Consider the following 18,697-nt stretch of genomic DNA (forward strand, 5'->3'; position numbering starts at 1 on the left):
CGCGCATATTTAGGAGTCGACTCGAGGTCGAGTCGACTCGCGACTTACCGGAGTCGACTCGAGGTCGAAAATCCGACTTTTAACCCTAAGCGGAATGCTTTTCTCTTCACTTCTATTTTCAGCCGCCACTGTTCAAAAGCCCTAGAGTCGTCTCCTACCTTGTCCCCGACCTAGTTTTGGCCTTCTCTCTCGTGTTTTCTCTCATTTTTCTTGTCCTTCCCTCAGGTTTTAGGTCAAAAAGCCTAGGAAAGCCGTTGTTCCGAGCCGAAAGAGACCTCTCACCGCGAGCGGCGCCGAGCGACGGTCCAAGGCATGGAACGAACCTGTGAGGCCACCACCTCCGGTTCCTTCCCCGCCTAGGCCGGTTCCCTCACGTCCGTACGCCGGGAGGGTTGTCTCTCCCGGGAGGAAAGTCAACTTTGACTTCCTCTCCCGGGAAGGATTCACCCTAGGGCATCGTCTTAGGGCTCAGGGCTTAGAGTTCTTTTGTTTCCTTGACCTCCCTACATACCCAGGGTTAGTTAGGAAATTTTACGGGACCGTCACACGGGGTGGCGGTGGTATCCAAGGGACTGTAGCAGGAGTCCCTATTTTCATTTTGGAGGACTTCATTGCTCGAGTCCTCCATCTCTCCCGAGAGGGGATTGCTCCCACACATCCATCCGATAGGACTGAGGCCCTTACGGCCATCTTAGGGAGCCCACCTCAATCCCCCATAGAGGAGGTGTTTGCAAATCAGCTTTCAGCTGAAATGCGACTCCTCCTAAGTATCATCTCTAGGACTCTCTTTCCTAAGACTGGGAGGTTTGACTTCATTTCTGAGAGAGATCTAGGATTGATGTTCCACATTCTACAGGACATCCCCCTGAACTTCCCCAAACTCATTTATAGATATATCTGTGAACCCCTAGACAAACATAGGTTGAGTCTCCCGTATGGCATGCTTTTCACACTCATCTTTAGGGAGTTAGAAATCTCTATCCCTGAGGGAGAACCCTCTCGCTCCCTCAGACACACTGACCACATGGGTGAGGGGACTCTCCACCGAATGGGTTTCCACAAGGTGGAGGGAGTCTGGGTTAGGAGAACATCTTCATCCACACCATCTGACCCTACTACTCACCATTCACCTAGTCCTGACCATGACCAGGACCGCTACACAGCTCCTCCCACTTTTTCTTCCACTTCTGGTCCTTCATTCCCATCTACTTCAGCTGGACCATCTACAGCTCCACCACCTCAGCAACCTCTAGAAGTCCGGATCAGCACTAAGCAGCTTCGGGAGATGAGACAGGAGATAGTGAGGGAGCTGAGAGATGATATATTGAGAGAGCTGCGAGGTCCACTGAGTGCTCCCTCCACTGACGTCGTTCCCTCCTTAGCAGCGGTGTCCAAGATGATAGTGGACCTTAAGGAGGAAATGTACAACATAAGGAGCCTAGTCCAAGGTCAATACTGGAGCCTTAGCGACATAAAGGATGACACGAGGAAGATGCGAGACAGCATCATAGAAGAGCAGGCAAGCCAGAGTCAAGGTGCGGAAAGGCTTGCAAATGCCTTAATCTTCAAGCTGGACACTATTCAGGAGAGTGTGACCCAGCTAACTGAGATATAATCTAGGGCCATCTCTGAGATCATCGCACAGCTAGGGAATGTATCTGAGGGGATAAGCTTGGTCATGAAACATGCTAGACTGAGTACGGGAGCCACATCCTCCACTACTAAAAGACCCTAGTGTATTTTTGACTTTATGATGTACAGTCCGTTGAGGACTTTTCTGATTTGTATTCACTTTTGTACTCAATCTTGACTTCAATACAATGAATAGAAATTTCATTTCAAAAGCTGTGCAATTTGACTTGTTATCTTTTTCTGTGTTATGTGCCTTTTTTTTTTTGCTATGATGACAAAAAGGGGGAGAAAATATGATGTAAAGGAAATCACTAAACAAAAGAAAATTCAGAAAACTTAAACAAAATTGAATGCACATGTTGAGGGAGAGAATTTGAAATCTCAAGAAAGCAAATTCATTAAACACATATAAGCCAAACAATTGATTGCATGATATGAAGGCTTATATAATTCCAAATAAAAGGAGAAGCTTTAATTTCAGGATTTACTGATTCATACCTTTTAATTTTGGATAAATTAAATGACTAGATAATTGAATTCATTTCAAAACTTTACTATAAATCACCTCTTGGTTGAGCAATTCACTTTGCAAATACTCAATATTTTGTCATCATCAAAAAGGAGGAGATTGTGGAGTGATTGATTATACCCCTATTTGATTTTGATGAGCTCAAAGCATTTGAGTATATTTAATGTTGTACTAATGAATTCAATCTAGTGTTTCAGGCGAATATATGTAAATTTATCTTTAAAAGCATCGAGCCATAATTCAAAGTATTTTGGCTAAGTATTGAACTCCCAAAGTCTGAAGCTCGAGTCGACTCCGGAAGATTGCGAGTCGACTCTAAGTGTTTCCGAGGTTCTGGCACAAGATCGAGTCGACTCCGGTACACTACGAGTCGACTCCAACTGAGAACAGACAGAATGACAGAAAGATGAACTTCAGACCCTGTCACCGAGTCGACTCCAGAGGGCTTCGAGTCGACTCCGATGCTTGCCGAGTCGACTCCCGACGGTTCCGAGTCGACTCCAAGAAGTAACAGACAGAAAGACAGAGAAGTGTTTTCTAGATCCTGTTACCGAGTTGACTCTAGAAGGATGCGAGTCGACTCCAACGTTTGGCGAGTCGACTTCTAAACATGCCAGAGTCGACTCTCAGAGGAAAGCGGACTGAAAGGCAGAAAACCAAACTCAGTGACCCTGTGAACGAGTCGACTCCGAGAATTTAGGAGTCCACCCCAAGTCAGCCGAGTCGACTCCAGCAAAGTGCGAGTCGACTTCGAGACAGCTCAGATCAACAGACAGAGGATCGATTTTTCGGGCTCTGAGAGCCGAGTCGACTCCAAGAGGATCCGAGTCGACTCGAGAGAGAAATGCAGAAAAATAGATCTCTGGAATCCTAAGAACGAGCCGTCTCCAAAATGCCGAGTCATCTCCAGATCTTGGCGAGTCGACTCCGGGGTTGAACCGAGTCGACTCCAGGTTGGGACGTCACTTTAATTCAAATCCTGAACAGTGGGCGAGTCGTCTCCAGTAAAGCATGAGTCGACTCCAACAACAGCCGAGTCGACTCCAGATCGAGCGAGTCGACTCCGACCCCAACGGATACATTGTCAGGAGATGCAGACTGTGCAGAACGGCCACAAATCAATGTCTAACAACTATTTTTCAAAAGAGACTGTTTAAATAGCGAGAGTAAATAGTAGTAGATAATAAGAGAGCTATTCTATTCAAGTAAAAAGAAATTTCCACCTACCAAGAGTTCTCAAGAGTAAATACAAGCAAAAGAAGGAAGAGGTGCATTCAACTCCATCCGACAAGCACTTCCTTCACTTTCAAGGCTCTCCTACTGTCCTCAAATCTTCAGTACTTTCCAGAGGAGATCCAGAAATCAAGAAGTCACAACTTTCCATTCCAAAAACTGTTTGAGGGCTTCTAACCTGTACTTTGCATTTATTGTTTTCACATCTGCTTGTTTAAAAGCTTTCTCTGTGAAATCCCAAACACTACTTTTCTTACTTGATTTAATCAGGAGATTGAATCAAGAGTTGTAAGGTTAGTTGGTGAGCCGAAGTTAAAACCAACGATGTAAGGGTTTGATTGTGATCCCAGGAAAACAATCGGATGGTTCTAGTCGGTGAGCCTGTGAAAACCGACCGAGTTCGTTGTGATCTCGCGAAAACAACAAGTTGGGTTGTGAACTTGTAAAACAATCGGCTGTAATCCAATGGATTATAGTGAACTCCCAAGTGAAGCTTGAGGAGTGGACGTAGGAGCAAGGGTTGGCTCCGAACCACTATAAAATCTCCTTATGTTTGCATTGGCTATTTGTCTCTTCCAATCTCCTCATCAAGAAGCTTAATTAACTTGCTTGCATTAGATTTAATTATTAAATAATCAAGTTTTTTAATTGGTCGAGAATTAATCCAAACCCAATTCACCCTCCCTCTTAGGTTGTCTCTTTGGGCAACAATAGTTACAACAATATGTAATATGTACAAAAAAAATATAGACTATCAATGTGGCTAATAGGAAAATTATATCAAGTCTAATAAGAAGGTATCAATCATATTTGGACTAGTATATTAATATAAATATGCTTAACAATTAATTATTTTTTATTATAAATGACCAACAAAAAAGAACTTCAAGAATTCTACAATAATAAGATATAGATATTCTTTTTTATTCCACAATAACTTCATCATCTATGGAGATGCAAATTGAGTAGATTAGCATATGTAAAATGCTCTATATGTAAAATTAAGATTTTATGAGGTGAGCAATTATATGCATAGCATGATTAGAACCATTCCATTAAGTTGATATATAGAAACCAAAGATCATAAAGCATCAAGAACAAGAATTTAAAGACTTTTCTTTAAATTTTCTTTGCATTACAAGATTACTAGGTATAAAACTTAGAATCTGATAATTTTTTAAAACAAAAATAGTGAAAACAGATGTGCCTAGAAGAAGTCTTTTTCTAGCTCTAACATGCATGTTTTTTGTTGACAAAGATATAAAAACTATAAAATTTATAAAAATAATTAGCATTAGTGTATTGAAGATCGCAATAGAAAGTATACATATTAAGAGCTCAGTTTGAGCAAAAAAGAAAATAGTTGATTACCATTAAGGTGCATAACCTAGTTTTAGAGTTGTAGAGTTGACTGAAAGATGGTTAAATTTGACTTTTTGAGACATTGATTGAATTTGACTTGGATAAGCCTGACGGCACATCTAGATTGATGAAAATACCGCTTGCACACTACAAATATGAAAGCCTTGTTTTGAGTTTTCAATTTATGGCCTTCTGGACTTTGAAGAATCATATTCATAGAGAATCTTCTAAAGATTTGAAGATTCAGAACTAGACATCTTCATATATTTCTATAATAATCACTTGAGGGATTTATAGCAGAACTAAGATCCTTTGTTTGATAGGTTTTTATGAAATTCAGAAAGAATAATTAGTAAGATATTATTTCATATGACCGTTGTTGTTCATAGGAGTTGAACAACTTAAATGAAAAGTGAATGCAACACGTGAAATTATGTTGGTCTGTAAAAGAGGATCCATAGTGCTATTTAACAACTAACTTTTTTGTTGGTAAGGAATGCTACTTGACAACTTGTGAAGAAATTTAACTTAGATCTATCTAAAGCTTTTATAGCTCAACAATTTTGTCAATAGCACAATATTACTAAGGTTGTTGAATTCACTTGTTATGATGATTGTTTTCCATGACTAGAAATCAATGGAAAGAAATTCCATCACTTTTATGTATAGTTTTTCTTATCACAATAAGGAAAAAAGAAATAAATGTATATTAATTTTAGAATTTTTCATCTTGTTTAGCTTCCTTTGTTCCCTCACTGCATCAACTAAACCCTCAAGATGATTTCATCTCAACCTTACATTAAATAGTGTCCCTAGCAAAATTACGAGATCAAAAAAATAACCAAGTGAAAGCTAATTTCATTCCAAAAATCAAGGCCTCCTGTTCCAAATTTGGCACTCAGGTTCTATAAAATTGGTTCCTGGTGGCAGACTTTAGGCTTAGTGACTCTTGCTTGCATTAAATTTGTAATGATATGGTAGTCTGTTGGTAGAAATGGCAAAGGATTCTCTGCCGTTGGCTAGCTTCTCGTTGGACAAATGGACCAAAAGGAAAAGAGAAAAGGGTCCAAAAGTAGACATGCATATATAAATGACTTTATTTTAAGCAACGTCAAGGGTCCATAGCTCAGTGGTAGAGCATTTGACTGCAGATCAAGAGGTCACCGGTTCGAACCCGGTTGGGCCCTTATTAACTTTTTGTTTCTAATATTCCACGTGAAAGATCTAAATAACTCCTTGTGCATAAACTTCTTTTTACAAGGATGGAAAAATTGAAAGATCAAAGTCACACTGTTCCAAAAAATCAAAAGGGATAAAGAGAAATTCTAAAAATACTTATATATTAATTTCCTTTTCATCTTTATATTGTTGTAAGAAATATTCATTTTCTGTTATAAATATTGGATAAATTGAATCATCAAAGTTACATTGCTGTAAAAAAGAAAATAAAAATAAAAAATTCACAAGATACCTATATTTATTTTTTTCCTTGCTAGAATTTATGCAAAAAAAAGCTATACATGATTTTTGTTACAATTATTGCAAAATTGAATGATCAAAGTTGGAAAAGTGATGGAATTTCTTTCCATTAATTTGGACCCTTATTAATCATTTTATTCTTAATATTCCAACAAAAATGAAAAACTATATATTTTTATTATTTTTAATTGTTTAACAATTATTACTGAAAAGCTATGCCGAAAAATGAAAACTGTTATTAATTTTTTGTTCCTAATATTCCACAAAATGGATATATATATATATATATATATATATATATATATATATATAATTTTAAAATACCTATACCAAAAACTGAAAGCTCTAAATAGCTCTATGTACATAAACTTCCTTTTACAATGATGGAAAAATTAAAAGGTCAAAGTCATACTGTTCCAAAAAATCAAAAAGAATGAAAAGGAATTCTAGAAATACTTATACATTTATTTCTTTTTCCATCTTTATATTGTTGTAAAAAATATTCATTTTCTATTATAAGTATTGGAAAATTAAATGATCAAAGTTGCATTGCTGTAAAAAAGAAAATAAAATAAAACGAAATTCGAAAAATACCTATATTCTTTTTTTTCCTTGCTAGAATTTATGCATAAAAAGCTGTACATGTTTCTTGTTACAATTATTACAAAATTGAAAGATCAAAGTTGGAAAAGTGATCGAATTTCTTTTCATTATTTTGGACCCTTCTTAATCTTTTTACTCTTAATATTCCAACAAAAATTAAAAATTATATATTTTTTTTATTTTTAATTATTTAACGATTATTACTTATAAAACTATTTTTCTTTTTATTTTTTATTTTTTTTTACAATTGATGAGAATTTTTATTTTATTTTCTTTTTCAGAACACTGCAACTTTGATCATTGGATACTTTCTCTTCCGTCAACTAATTGAGCCAACTAAGGAGCCAACCATAGGAAAAGGAGAGAGAGAGGGGATTACGAATACATTGTAGCTGCTCAAAAATATTAAGCTCTATGATTTGTAATTGAACCATCTCAAATATCGGAGAATAAAGTGATCATAGCACCATGGAACTCATAACCAACATTTTTTAATGCGTGCATTTTTTCTGAAGTTGGCCAGGAGGTGCACGTTGTCCCAAGCTTCTCCAATCCACTAAATGAGATATCAAATATGATGGTGGTCGTCTCTCCGGTGACCTTACGGATGCAAAACAACCACAACCAGGATCCCCACAGGGTTGGAAGTGGGCTTGGTCCGGCCTGAGGGCCATCAAGCCAGACCGTGGGTTAGGCTATGACCGGAGTAATTTTGGATTGGGTTTGGAACTAAAATTGGGTCCGGACCTAAAGTTAGGGTCCAAATTTCGAATACCATTGAAGCTGGGCTTGGATAGTTATGTGGCCCGGTTCGGGCCGGCCTGAAAACCGTGCCCCCGACTTAGCCTGAGAACCGAGCCCGGATTCCAACTGATGCAGGGACCCATTTGGTACTGTCGAAATTCCGGCCGCTGGGTTCGATGGGCTCTTCTTCTCAGGAAGAGACCCGATCCCTCATCAAAATCTTCGGCTATCGGCTTGGGTAGGGTTCTTGATTTCTCGTCTCTCCATCTCCACCGCCTTCCGATACCCGAAGCTCGTCCCTCATCGCCGGTCGCTGGTCGCCGGTCCAAGCAACGCGAAGTCCGTCCTCCTATCGTCGGCCGACTGCGGTTCCATTGAGGTGTCTCTCTTCCCCTCTCTTTCATCTTCGTTCTCGTTTGGGCCTATTTCTGTTTTTCTATTTCTCCATCACCGTGATGTCTAATGGCCGACTTCGGTGTCATCACCGTGATCGGCCCAGCCCAGCCAGCCTCCCGTTAAGCTGCTCGCTGTAGGGGCTGAACCCCACCTCCACCTTCAGCCCCGTTGCCACCCCCACCTCCTTGAGCGGCACCGCCGTCGCCGGACTTCCTGGCTCGCCGCTGCTCCGCCTTCTTCCCTGTGCCGCTCCGGCACTTGAGCTGGACCCGAGCCAGCCGGTTCTCGAAGGTGGGGTCGGCCGTGGCGGATGCCGGGGTTTGGCCGGGGTGGCGGCGGAGGAGGAGACTTGCTCGGGCTTGGGATCGTCGGTGAGCGCCTGAGGGGCGAGGGGGAGGGGTTTTCTTCTTCTGGTGGTACGCGGGGAGGATTTCAGGGTGGAAGGGAGTGATGGATTGGGGATTTGGAGGGATTTGGGGACGACGCTGGCCATCCTCTCCTATTCTTTTTCTTTTACTTTCTGTTCTTTTTCCATTTATTTCTTCCTTGCAAGTTCGTATTTGATAGGACACCGTGGTTATGGTGGTGTTGTATCTTCAAGGTTGCTAGAGACACAATCACTCTCGTATTTGGAAACCATTCACTTTTTGGATTGAAAAACTTTGTGGATTGCCATTCCTCAAGGTTCTTCACATCAGAAATATGCATGCAGTGAAACTGGTTGGTCATGAGTTGCATGGCACTATAGTGGTTAAGATGTTCCCATTGCTGGAAGAGCTTGTGCTTGAGGCTATGCCAGAATGGGAAGAGTGATCTTGAGGAGAGGGCACCGAATGCTAAAATTTTTGGGTCTCGAGTAGTGGGTTTCTAAAATTTTCTAAAATGTTAAGATGTTCCCATTGTTTGGGCCTCGTTGACACCCAGTGTTCCCATTGCAATGTAACTCCGTCAACTTAAATGCGAAGTTTACGCAGGCAAGGCAATATATCAGTTAATCTGCTCTATACCACTCTTCACATTCCAGCATGTCCACAAATTCAAGCTATTCTAGCATGGAAATCCCTTAGCCTTTGTTGTACCATGGAATTCACAACCAACCTGTTTCCCATTGCTTGTGTTAACTTACCCATTGTTGAACTTGAGCTCTCTTTCCTATAACCAACTCTTGACCTATGTTCATTTATAAATGCTTGGTTCCTATGTGATTATCTCTAATTTCATAGAATTTTAAACTTGACTAAGACTTGGTTTCTTGTGTAGCTTAATCTTGCTAGTGGCATTAAGCTTTCTAATCATTTCGATCAGATTCTTGATTTTCATCTCTCTTCTTATCGGTTACCAAGTTGGCCTTCCAATGAGATTTATCCATAAAGTCCATTGTTAATTTCATGTCACCAAGATTTGAGTTAATATGGTATCGCATTGACATGGAACATCTCCTGGTACTGGCCCAGCGATCAAGACTCCAGCGGCTTACCTGTATTGTTACCTTATCCATGCAATATGGTGCAGCCTGTGTGGCCCGGTTCACACCTTACCTACAATCACTGTATTCACCTTTGGAATGAGCTGCCCTATATCTGAGCTGGCGCATGTTTTAAATCATCATAAATTGGTGTCTAGGTTGTTTACCTCACGGTGATATGCGAACACATGACAATCTGGTTCCAAGTTTATTTTGAAAAAGCATGGTTTCGCCTGAAGTGATGACATCAGTAACTGAGTTCTATAAATTCAGATTTTAAGCTGGTCATAGATTGGAAATTTCTCAGAAGAATAAATCAAACTGGGCGCTCTGAGGGTGTCCTAGGTAGGTTAATACTGAAAGATGAGCTAGTAGTCTCCATGAGACAAATCTTTCCCACTAGCCCATGTGTGTCGGGTGTTTTTTACCTTTTTAGTCTTAAAAGAGTGTATGGGTATATACACATCATGACTGCCTTCTAGAAAATAAGATTTAAGGACAATTGAGCTAATGTAAATCATATGGTTATAAGTTTATCAGTGGAAGAGGTTTATTGACCCACCAGAGCTAGCACTTTTTGTGATCTTGCTGAAGATCTGGTTCATACAAGTTTTAAGGTTGGAGTTCCTTAACCCTAAAAGTATTCCGTTGATGATTTATTCCCTTGCATCTATGATAGGTAACCTGCAATCAGTATGTCTAGCTCCTAGAGACATGTATGCATATATTTTGGGTGAGACCAACTATTTGGAGTTATGTTATGGTTTGTTATGGTTGGAGTTATGATAGGTAACCTGCAATCAATATGTCTAGTTCCTAGAGACATGATAGGCTCCTTAATCAGCAGCCTGTCCTATGTTTTTGAATTGAGTTTTCTTATATTGGTGTTTATGCTTTCCTATAACTTCAAGGAGCATTAAACTGCCCGTTTATAATAACTATTTGAGGTGAAAGATGGCTGGAGTAGCTGAGGTTCAGAATAGGCAAGCGAGACCTGTGCCACCTGCTCAGCCCAGGGGCCCTCCCCCACCTGCTCGCCCTCGTTTTGAGCCTGTTGACCGTGAGAAGGTATGTCCTTACTTTATATGCTTCTCTTTGTTAAATTCTCCTTTGCATTCCCAATCCATTGCTTTCCAATAGGCAAGCTGGTGGTTAAAAAAGCAGCACTGCAAGCACATATTCTTTAAGCAGCGGTGAGAGGAAGGGAGGAAACAGCTGTCTATCCTTTGCTTGCCGAAGACACCAAGAGGAAACTTTTTGGGGCTATTTGGTTGCTCCTATAGAAAACTATGCAGCTTAATCTAAGCTGGAAATACCCTAGTATGTTTATTAATGTAATTATAGCTATATAGTGGCTACAATTTTGCAATTGGTGCATTTAAATTGAAAAAGACTTTCATCATGAATTTTAAAGCATATAGTGGAACCAAGTTATGCCTAGCTGCTGGTATTGTCTTTGACCTGACGGCAAGTAGGTGACATCCATGTATGTAATTAAGAAAGATTATTATTATTGAAAGCCCGTTCTTCTAATTGGGAAAGACCAATTGAAATAAGACAACCATTTGAAAATCATGATCTAAAAAAAAATATTATAAGAAATAATGGCTATCTATTTATCTGATCTAGTATTGTTATAGATTTTGAGGGTAGGCCTTAGTGCAACTGTAAGATTGCTCTATTATGACTTGGGTGTCATGCATTTGAAACGTCAAAACAACCTTGCCCTCCTCTGACCTTGCCATGGTGGGAGCCTTATGCATTGACACACCATTAAGTATTGCTTCTCTGGAAATAAAATAATAGTTAGCTATTATAAGAAAATAGAAGATAATGGTGGTTGATTAACAATGTTATCTAGCATTATCACTTTGTTTTAGAATTCCTAAATTCATATAGAGATTTTGACAAATACTATTTTACTTAGGTGACACTGAAATTATAAGAAATTCACCATCATTCCATTATGTGGCATGCCGTTGTGATAAGATGATTGTTTGTTGATATATAAATTCTGATTCTATAAATATATATGATATATATTATTTCTAAAGTGATTTCTTAATTGTTGTTATTCTAAGCATATGTTTGTTACGGAATCATTTCTTTTATTTTAAGCATTGGTAAAGGGAAAGCCTCATAGCGTGCTGCATGCCACATTTCAAACAGTGTAAACCATTAGCTGTACTTGGTGGGTGGGCATCTCTGTCGCATGATGGCTTAGGAGTGGAGAAAATAAAAAACAAGGTGGAATAGCTATTGGGACCAGGGAGAACCAGCAAAAGCTGTGAATAAAGAAGTAACTACAATCTGGACTAACTTGTTCACCATTTGGGAATAACCAAATAAGTGACTCCGAAAGCAGGGGAGAGAAGAGAGAGGGTTTTTTCATGTTAGCCTGTTAGGGCCAAAGCACTGCTTTTATTTATGGGTATAGATATAGCTATGCTTGTCTGATTGACTTATTATACTGTTTAAAATCATGAATCTATACCTGATCTCATGGATAAGATTTCCGACAACAGAAGTGGAGTTCATGTATTTGACTTGACCATGTGATACTTTTGAACCACGCCCTTGTTGATCAGGGTTATTTGACATGACTACGTCTTTTTATTATGGTGCGTTCAACAGATCTGCTTGGTAGCTGACATATCATTACTTGTTTTCCACGAAACTGCTTCCGACTATAGATCCTTGATCAACACATGCAAAAACTTAGCTTCTTGGGTCTAGAATACATCACCTATTGACTGATCCATTCTCAAATCATCTAAATGACGTGCTTCTTGATATTGCTAACATGGCAAACAGGCTGAAGTTTACAAAATATGAGATATTAAAGTCAGCCTCTGAAGAAAGTACAAAGCATCCAATAATTAGGACCATTGTTATGTCTCATTTGCTGGCGTGCAATGTATAATGCATGATTCCATTTTGAGCAGAGTGTACAGCTGTCAGTTGCCTCTGCTTTGTCAACCTCTGGTGTCTCATCTTCTCCACAAGATTGCGTGCTTTCCTCCATCTAATATTTGCTGTTCAATGCAAGTAATGTGACATCTGAGTAGACTAATGTGGGAATTGAACTGCTTTTTTTATCCTAATGAAGTGGAAAACAACAAATTAAGTTGCTTAATTAATCATTCAATGGCTCAGTTCTGAGCATTATTATATGTGCCGTCAGTCATCCCTGTTTAATCAGTCTGGTCATCTCATCTTCTACATCAGATGGGGTCCCTTCATCTAGGCTTTAATGTTCAATGGAGGTGACATTAGATCTGAGTGGACATGTCAGAATCAAACCCTTTTTCTGTTTGAATTATTATATCAACTTGAAATCAGCATGATTATTTTTACCATTATTGAATCATTTTTCTGTTCATTAGTGTAATATTCAACTCCATATGCTGGAGGGCCATGGTATGTCGTACCGGTTGGTATCAGTGCATATCGGGCGCACCATACCATACCATACCGGTACCGAATCGGTAAGCGGTATGGGAGGCGTATGTTGATGTATTATGTTTTTTCTTTCTTTTCTCCCTTTCAATTTTTCCTTCTTTTCCATGGTTTGCATTGCTTTTGCTTTTCTTCCTCAGGGATGATTGCTTGCATTCACATACCGCCTTTGCATGACTTTCTTTTTGAAACATTTGCAATTTAGTAATTTTTTTAATCATATTCATTGAAAACTTGGTCTAAAGTTTATTTCTTTATGAGATTTTACTTATTTGTCCACATCAAAGTCATGAGGAATGCATGTTCTTTATTTGAGGAAATTTAGCAATTGGTTTAAGTATGACCTGCCCCTCTATTTTCATGAATTCTACATCAACAATACATATGAAAAGGTTGTCTGTTAATTCTGTAAATTAACAAGGCTTCATCTCACAGTCAATCAGATGCTTCTATGTTAGCAGGAAAGATTCTGAAGGTTCTTTATTGTTTTTTTTTTTTGCCGAAATAGTCGCCGGTTCTTGTTTGGTTCAAGGAGAGTGCATGTTCAGACTGGATCTTAACTAAACATACCATCTTCTTTTAAATAATCTAATCTTAATATTATTACTTCAGTTTTGTAGTGGTTGAAGCTCATTTTATTATTTCTTTCCAATATGTTATATCTGCAGCCTGCTCTTTATTATGATCAATTCAATTTTATGTCATCATCATCCAAGTCATTTCCACTTTAAGTGCACAAATTATAATGACATATTTTGCTCTTGAATTGCAGACTTGCCCACTTTTGCTTCGAGTTTTCACTAAGGTAAGCACAAGTTTGACCACCATATCTGCGTTGATAATTTTTTAGCAATTGTTCAAATATTCTCTTCTGCTGGAATTCATTATGCTTTTAGGTTTTCTGTCATGTTTCTATTTTTCATATTGTTCGAATATTCTTTATTGCTGGATCTCTAAGATACTAGTGGAACAGCATTCAAAGCCAAGGACCAGCACAACTAACCCTACAGAAAACAAGTTCTTGTCAGTCTCCGTCAGAGCAGAGTCAAAAAAAAAGCTTGTCACCCCTCACTTGGTCTCCAATTTATACCATTTTTGTTAGTTTATGCTCCAGATTTAGTTAAATGAATTAGCTGACTTGGGTAGGCCCTCCTTAATGGGTATTTATTCTTTAGCAACCAATGTAACTGAGTCATGATGTTATGAAGGCCTTACTGAAATAAAGAAGAAGGTCAGGACTGCAAGGTGCTTCTTCCCTTTTTCCCTCATCCACCTCAATTTATCTTCCCTCTTGTTTTACCTTTTCTTCTTTTTTCCCTACCTCTGAGACATCCTCTTCTTCCTTATTTGAGCCTTCCTTACCAATTCATTTTCTTCAGCTGTTATGTACTGCAATGGATTCAGATATGCCCAGATCTAATTGCATAATGGCAACCAAAAAATTTGGCAGTTTTCATTTGCTTTCATGGTAATATAGATCGAGATTGAGGTTTGTAAAGTTTTATGACCTGAATTTCAACTTTATGTGCATTTCTCTTTCTTCTGTCTTTTATGTCAATTAGAGTTTCTTTGGAATATAATGCAGTTATCAACTGTTGATATCCTCAGAAAGGAATATCACTTGCTATTTTGTTGAATTGAGGTTTGTAAAGTTTTATGACCTGAATTTCAACTTTATGTGCATTTATCTTTCTTCTGTCTTTTATGTCAATTAGAGTTTCTTTGGAATATAATGCAGTTACCAACTGTTGATATCCTCAGAAAGGAATATCACTTGCTAATTTGTTGAAAATTAAGGGTATGAATATACCAAGTGTATGACATATCATATTTGTACCTTTTTTTTGGTGACATGAGAAAAAATCTTTGGACCAGTTATAGATAAGTTAATATTTTCCATGTTGCATAGGTTTAGTAGTTATTGTTAGTCTATTGTTTTTCCTATAAATTGTATCTGAATAAAACTAGGTCCTTATTTTGTTGATATACAGAATGGGCTTTGCAATTAAGCTTTTTATTTATTTAGATATTGATTTATTTACTACTTACACTTTATGTGCAAATGTATGTGGATGAAGAAAAAAAAACATTTTCATAGTGACAGTGCAAAATCTTTGAGATGATGATTAGAGAAATGATTTAAAAACCCCCAAATCCACCTCAAAATATTATTTAATTGAAACTGTTCTTTATTTTCCTATTTGTTGCTGGAAATGTGTATAATTGATAATAAAAACAGTTATAAGATGCCTCCTTGATATAGATTTGAAATATGTTAGTAATCTATTTATATACGGTAATCTTTCTGGCACAACCCAACAATGTGCAAATTTGTGATGTCACTATTTGATGCAAGGTGTAGCACCTTGTGGTCCCAATAATGTGCCTCAATATTTTTATATCAATATCATACTTTTGACTGACGTGGTGTCTAAATAAATATTCATGTTTTTTTGGTTTATTTGAAGAATTATTAATGGGAATTACTCATGCTGTTCCGGTTGAACATTAATTTAAAAAATTGTTATTAGGAATGGTTATGTAGGGAGGAATTACGACAAGGAGAAAGCTATATGGCTAGCCAGTTACCAGACTAGCTCCCAATTCAATGTGTTTCTTGACATGGCGCTCATGAATGACCTAACTCCCTCAAAGTCAAACGGAAGCTCTCTGAATCATGCTAATTTCCCATTCCATGTTGGATTGGAAACTATTTTGGCAACTATTTGAGCCATGTAGCAGTGCTCTTACAACGAAGAGTAATTAAGCTGCCAGTTCTTAGTAACTGAACTCCTAGAAATCCTGTTGGTAATATGAGCCACTTTAATGTTGAACTATTGCTGCTCAAGAACTCTTTTCATGCATGAGAAAAAGAGTTAAAAAGTTTCTTAGAGATTGAGGGGCAATAGTTTTTAAATCTATCTTTTCAATATTATTAGTTCATGAGGTGATACTGATGATTGGGTTAATCTGGTAATAGGTTATGTTGCTGGTGGTCCAAACCGAGAACGATTGACACAGCGGTGTGAACGGGGTTCCGTCTGAGTTGTCTTGGTTGGTGTTGGTTACGCTCCACCTTCCACCGGAAAACCTGCGAGCAAGCCTCGCACCACCACTGGGGTAGTGGGGGCCCTCCGACGATCAAGTCAGAGGAGATTGGAGGAGAAGGAGAGATAATAATCGCAAGCAAGAGAGTGCTCTGGAAGATATTGCTTACCCCCCCTTCTCCCCCCAGCCGCATATATACCTGGCTGGGGGGTCTCTCAGGGGGGTTTGTCATCGTGGGGCGCGATGGAGTGGCCACTGACATGGCCGTTACAGGGCATCGTGGAGCAGCGCTGGGTACGGCCATGACAGGGCGTAGTGGAGTTCCGCTTTGTACGGCTGATACAGGAGATCGTGGAACAGCATCGGATACAGCCGTTGCAGGGAGTAGTGGAGCAGGAGGCCTCGGCGTGCCTCTGGGAAGCAGCCTGTCGTTATCAAGAGATCTCCGACTCGGGGTCGGAGTGCTGGATCAGGGGGCAGCCGACCCGGGGTCGGGCTGCGGTGCTGAGGATATCCGACTTGGGGTCGGATTGCTAGATTAAGGGGCAGCCGACTCGGGGTCGGGCCGCGAAGCCGAAGATGTCCGACTCGGGGCCGGACTGCTGGATCGAAGGGCAGCCGACTCGAGGTCGGGCCGCGAAGCCGAAGATGTCCGACTCGGGGTCGGATTGCTGGATCAAAGGACAGCCGTAGTCTTCATGGGCGCGCGTGCCGGTCACGTGGAGCATGGCGGCTTAGTTCCCCCGTAACAGTAGCCCCCCACTTCCGAGCCTGGAACCAGAAGGGGAACGGGTGAAGGGAGTGATGCTTCGAGATTGCCGCCATCCCTCGGAGAGGCGCGCGCGCTTCGAGCTCCCCGCCTTCTTTATGGCGTATGGCGGTTGTTGCTGACCTGGCAGTCTGAGGATTTCGGCGGACATCCTTCCTTAATGGTGTCGATTTGCCTTTGGGGCGCGAGCGACCCTTCGGCGGCCAGGCGTCCTCTGGCGTCATCGAGGCATCACCCGCCTTTCCGCCTATTTAACCGGGGGCCCTCCCCCGTCCGTCTTCCTCTTTACAGACATTTTCGAGTTTCCCCTTTGCGCTGCCGTTGTTGCCGTCGGACTGTTCGCTTGCTTCTCCTTTGACGCTCTCGGAGCCGTTCTTCCTTCTCTTCCGGTGAGTTACCCCATTCTTCTACTTAGGGCTCTTCGTACTTTCTCCTTTTGTACTAGTGTACCACAGTCGTTCCGGTCTTTCCCCCCTTCTTGTCCCCGTCCTGACCGTAGGTTTATTGGCCATTAGGAATGGGCGAAGTGAGAGCAGACCGCATTAAGTCGGAGCTGGTCGCCGAGGACTTAGACAAACTCGTGGCTCGGTACCACCTTCCCGAGGCCTGCAACGTTACGCTCCCGGGGCCTGAGGAGAGGATGTCCCATCCTCCTCCAGGGAAGATCGCCATCAATGAGGGCATTCTCCAGGCCGGGTTCCGCTTTCCCCCTTCGGACTTAGTCGTGCAGGTACTCCGGGGTTTAAGAGTTGCGCCGACGCAACTGGCGCCGAACTCGTGGCGTGCCCTGACGGTCTTCCAGGTTCTCTGCCGCATGCACGAGATTCCCGCCACTCTGAATGTTTTTTGGGAGTTCTACAGCCTGAGTGGCCACCCCCAGGACAAAGGGTGGTGGTGCTTTGCGGCGCGGCGAGGGTGCGGCCTCGTCAAAGAGGCTCCTTCCTCCATTCACGGCTGGAAGGAGCGTTTCTTCTTCATCGATGTAGATCCCTCTTGGGAAATCAGGGCGACCTGGGAGACGCCGATGAAGTCCCCGATCGGTCTATCGAGACTGTCGAGGGAGGAATCCGATGGCTTGGCCGCCTTGAAGGGGTTGGTTGCCGAGGGCCAGCTCCCCCCGGTGGCCCGCCTTATTTCCGAGGATACCTTGGTGAATGTCGGTCTGAGCTCGGTCCCCACCGACCGTGAGCCCGCCACCATTTCTTTTTTTGACTCTTTTCTCCTCTTTCGTCTCGTTCTTTCCTTCGGTTTCTCAGCCCTCGACCATCTCGTTCTTGTTGCAGAGATTGACGACGTTATGCGGTCGGACAAGGGACCGGCTGTTGGTAGGTCGTCCCTACTGGAAGCGGTCCGGAGGAGGAAACGAGCTCCTCCGAGCGGGGCCCCGCCGGCGAAGAAGTCCCGCAGGGAGGTGCCTCCGACGCCGACCGACGAGTCCGGGCCCACCGATCAGGGAGACGCCGTGGGCACGGACCGGCAGCTGACGCTGTATCAGCCCTCCGGTGGTGAGACTGCCGCTATTCCGGAGGTATCATCCGAGCCCGCTCGAGACGGACGGGTCGGGCGTGATCGGTCCCCGGTCCGGCCTTCGACTCAGCCGGCTCCTGATGATCCGAGGAGGGACGCGCCGAGGCCCCGGCCGAGCGGGGCCCTATCAATTCCTGGAGTGACCCCCGCCCCGAGCACAATCAGCAGGACTCTTTCCCAGGCGATGGATAAAGGTAAGGCTGCAGAACCACCATCCGGCTCCGGGGAGAAATCGGGGTCGGCCTTCACTACCGATGGCGCCCGAAACCTCATCGAAACAGTGCTGCTGGAGAAGGACCGTCGGCGGGTCCGGGAGTTGGGGGTCTCTGACGTCGGGGCTGCCAGCTGTGTCTGTCTCATGTCGGTGAGTGTTCTTCTGGCCGCTTTTCACCATTTATTAGCTCTGTTGTTCTCCGCCTGACGCCCTCACTTTTCCTATCTCTTAGCTCGC

At 41.6% G+C, this 18,697-nt stretch overlaps 1 protein-coding gene and 1 non-coding gene across 4 annotated transcripts in view; both read left to right on the plus strand.

Annotated features, from left to right (window-relative positions):
* The first annotated feature begins 5,871 nt into the window (after positions 1 to 5,871).
* On the plus strand, positions 5,872 to 5,943 carry TRNAC-GCA. Its single transcript has one exon. It is a non-coding gene; the product is annotated as a tRNA-Cys (tRNA).
* Positions 5,944 to 7,752: 1,809 nt separating this feature from the next.
* LOC103710637 (histone deacetylase complex subunit SAP18) overlaps positions 7,753 to 18,697 on the plus strand; it is a 28,466-nt gene continuing 17,521 nt past the window's right edge. The window contains exons 1-3 of one of the 3 annotated variants that reach the window (XM_026806050.2): positions 7,753 to 7,961; positions 10,355 to 10,511; positions 13,675 to 13,707. In XM_026806050.2, the coding sequence (XP_026661851.1) occupies positions 10,398 to 10,511; positions 13,675 to 13,707 (147 nt within the window). In that variant the 5' untranslated portion in view covers positions 7,753 to 7,961; positions 10,355 to 10,397. The remainder of the gene's footprint in view (positions 7,962 to 10,354; positions 10,512 to 13,674; positions 13,708 to 18,697) is intronic. The other 2 variants (XM_008796455.4, XM_008796454.4) reach the window with 2 other exon arrangements.

This window comes from Phoenix dactylifera, unplaced genomic scaffold (assembly GCF_009389715.1).
Source record: "Phoenix dactylifera cultivar Barhee BC4 unplaced genomic scaffold, palm_55x_up_171113_PBpolish2nd_filt_p 000090F, whole genome shotgun sequence".
In the NCBI taxonomy this organism is placed as follows: domain Eukaryota; kingdom Viridiplantae; phylum Streptophyta; class Magnoliopsida; order Arecales; family Arecaceae; genus Phoenix; species Phoenix dactylifera.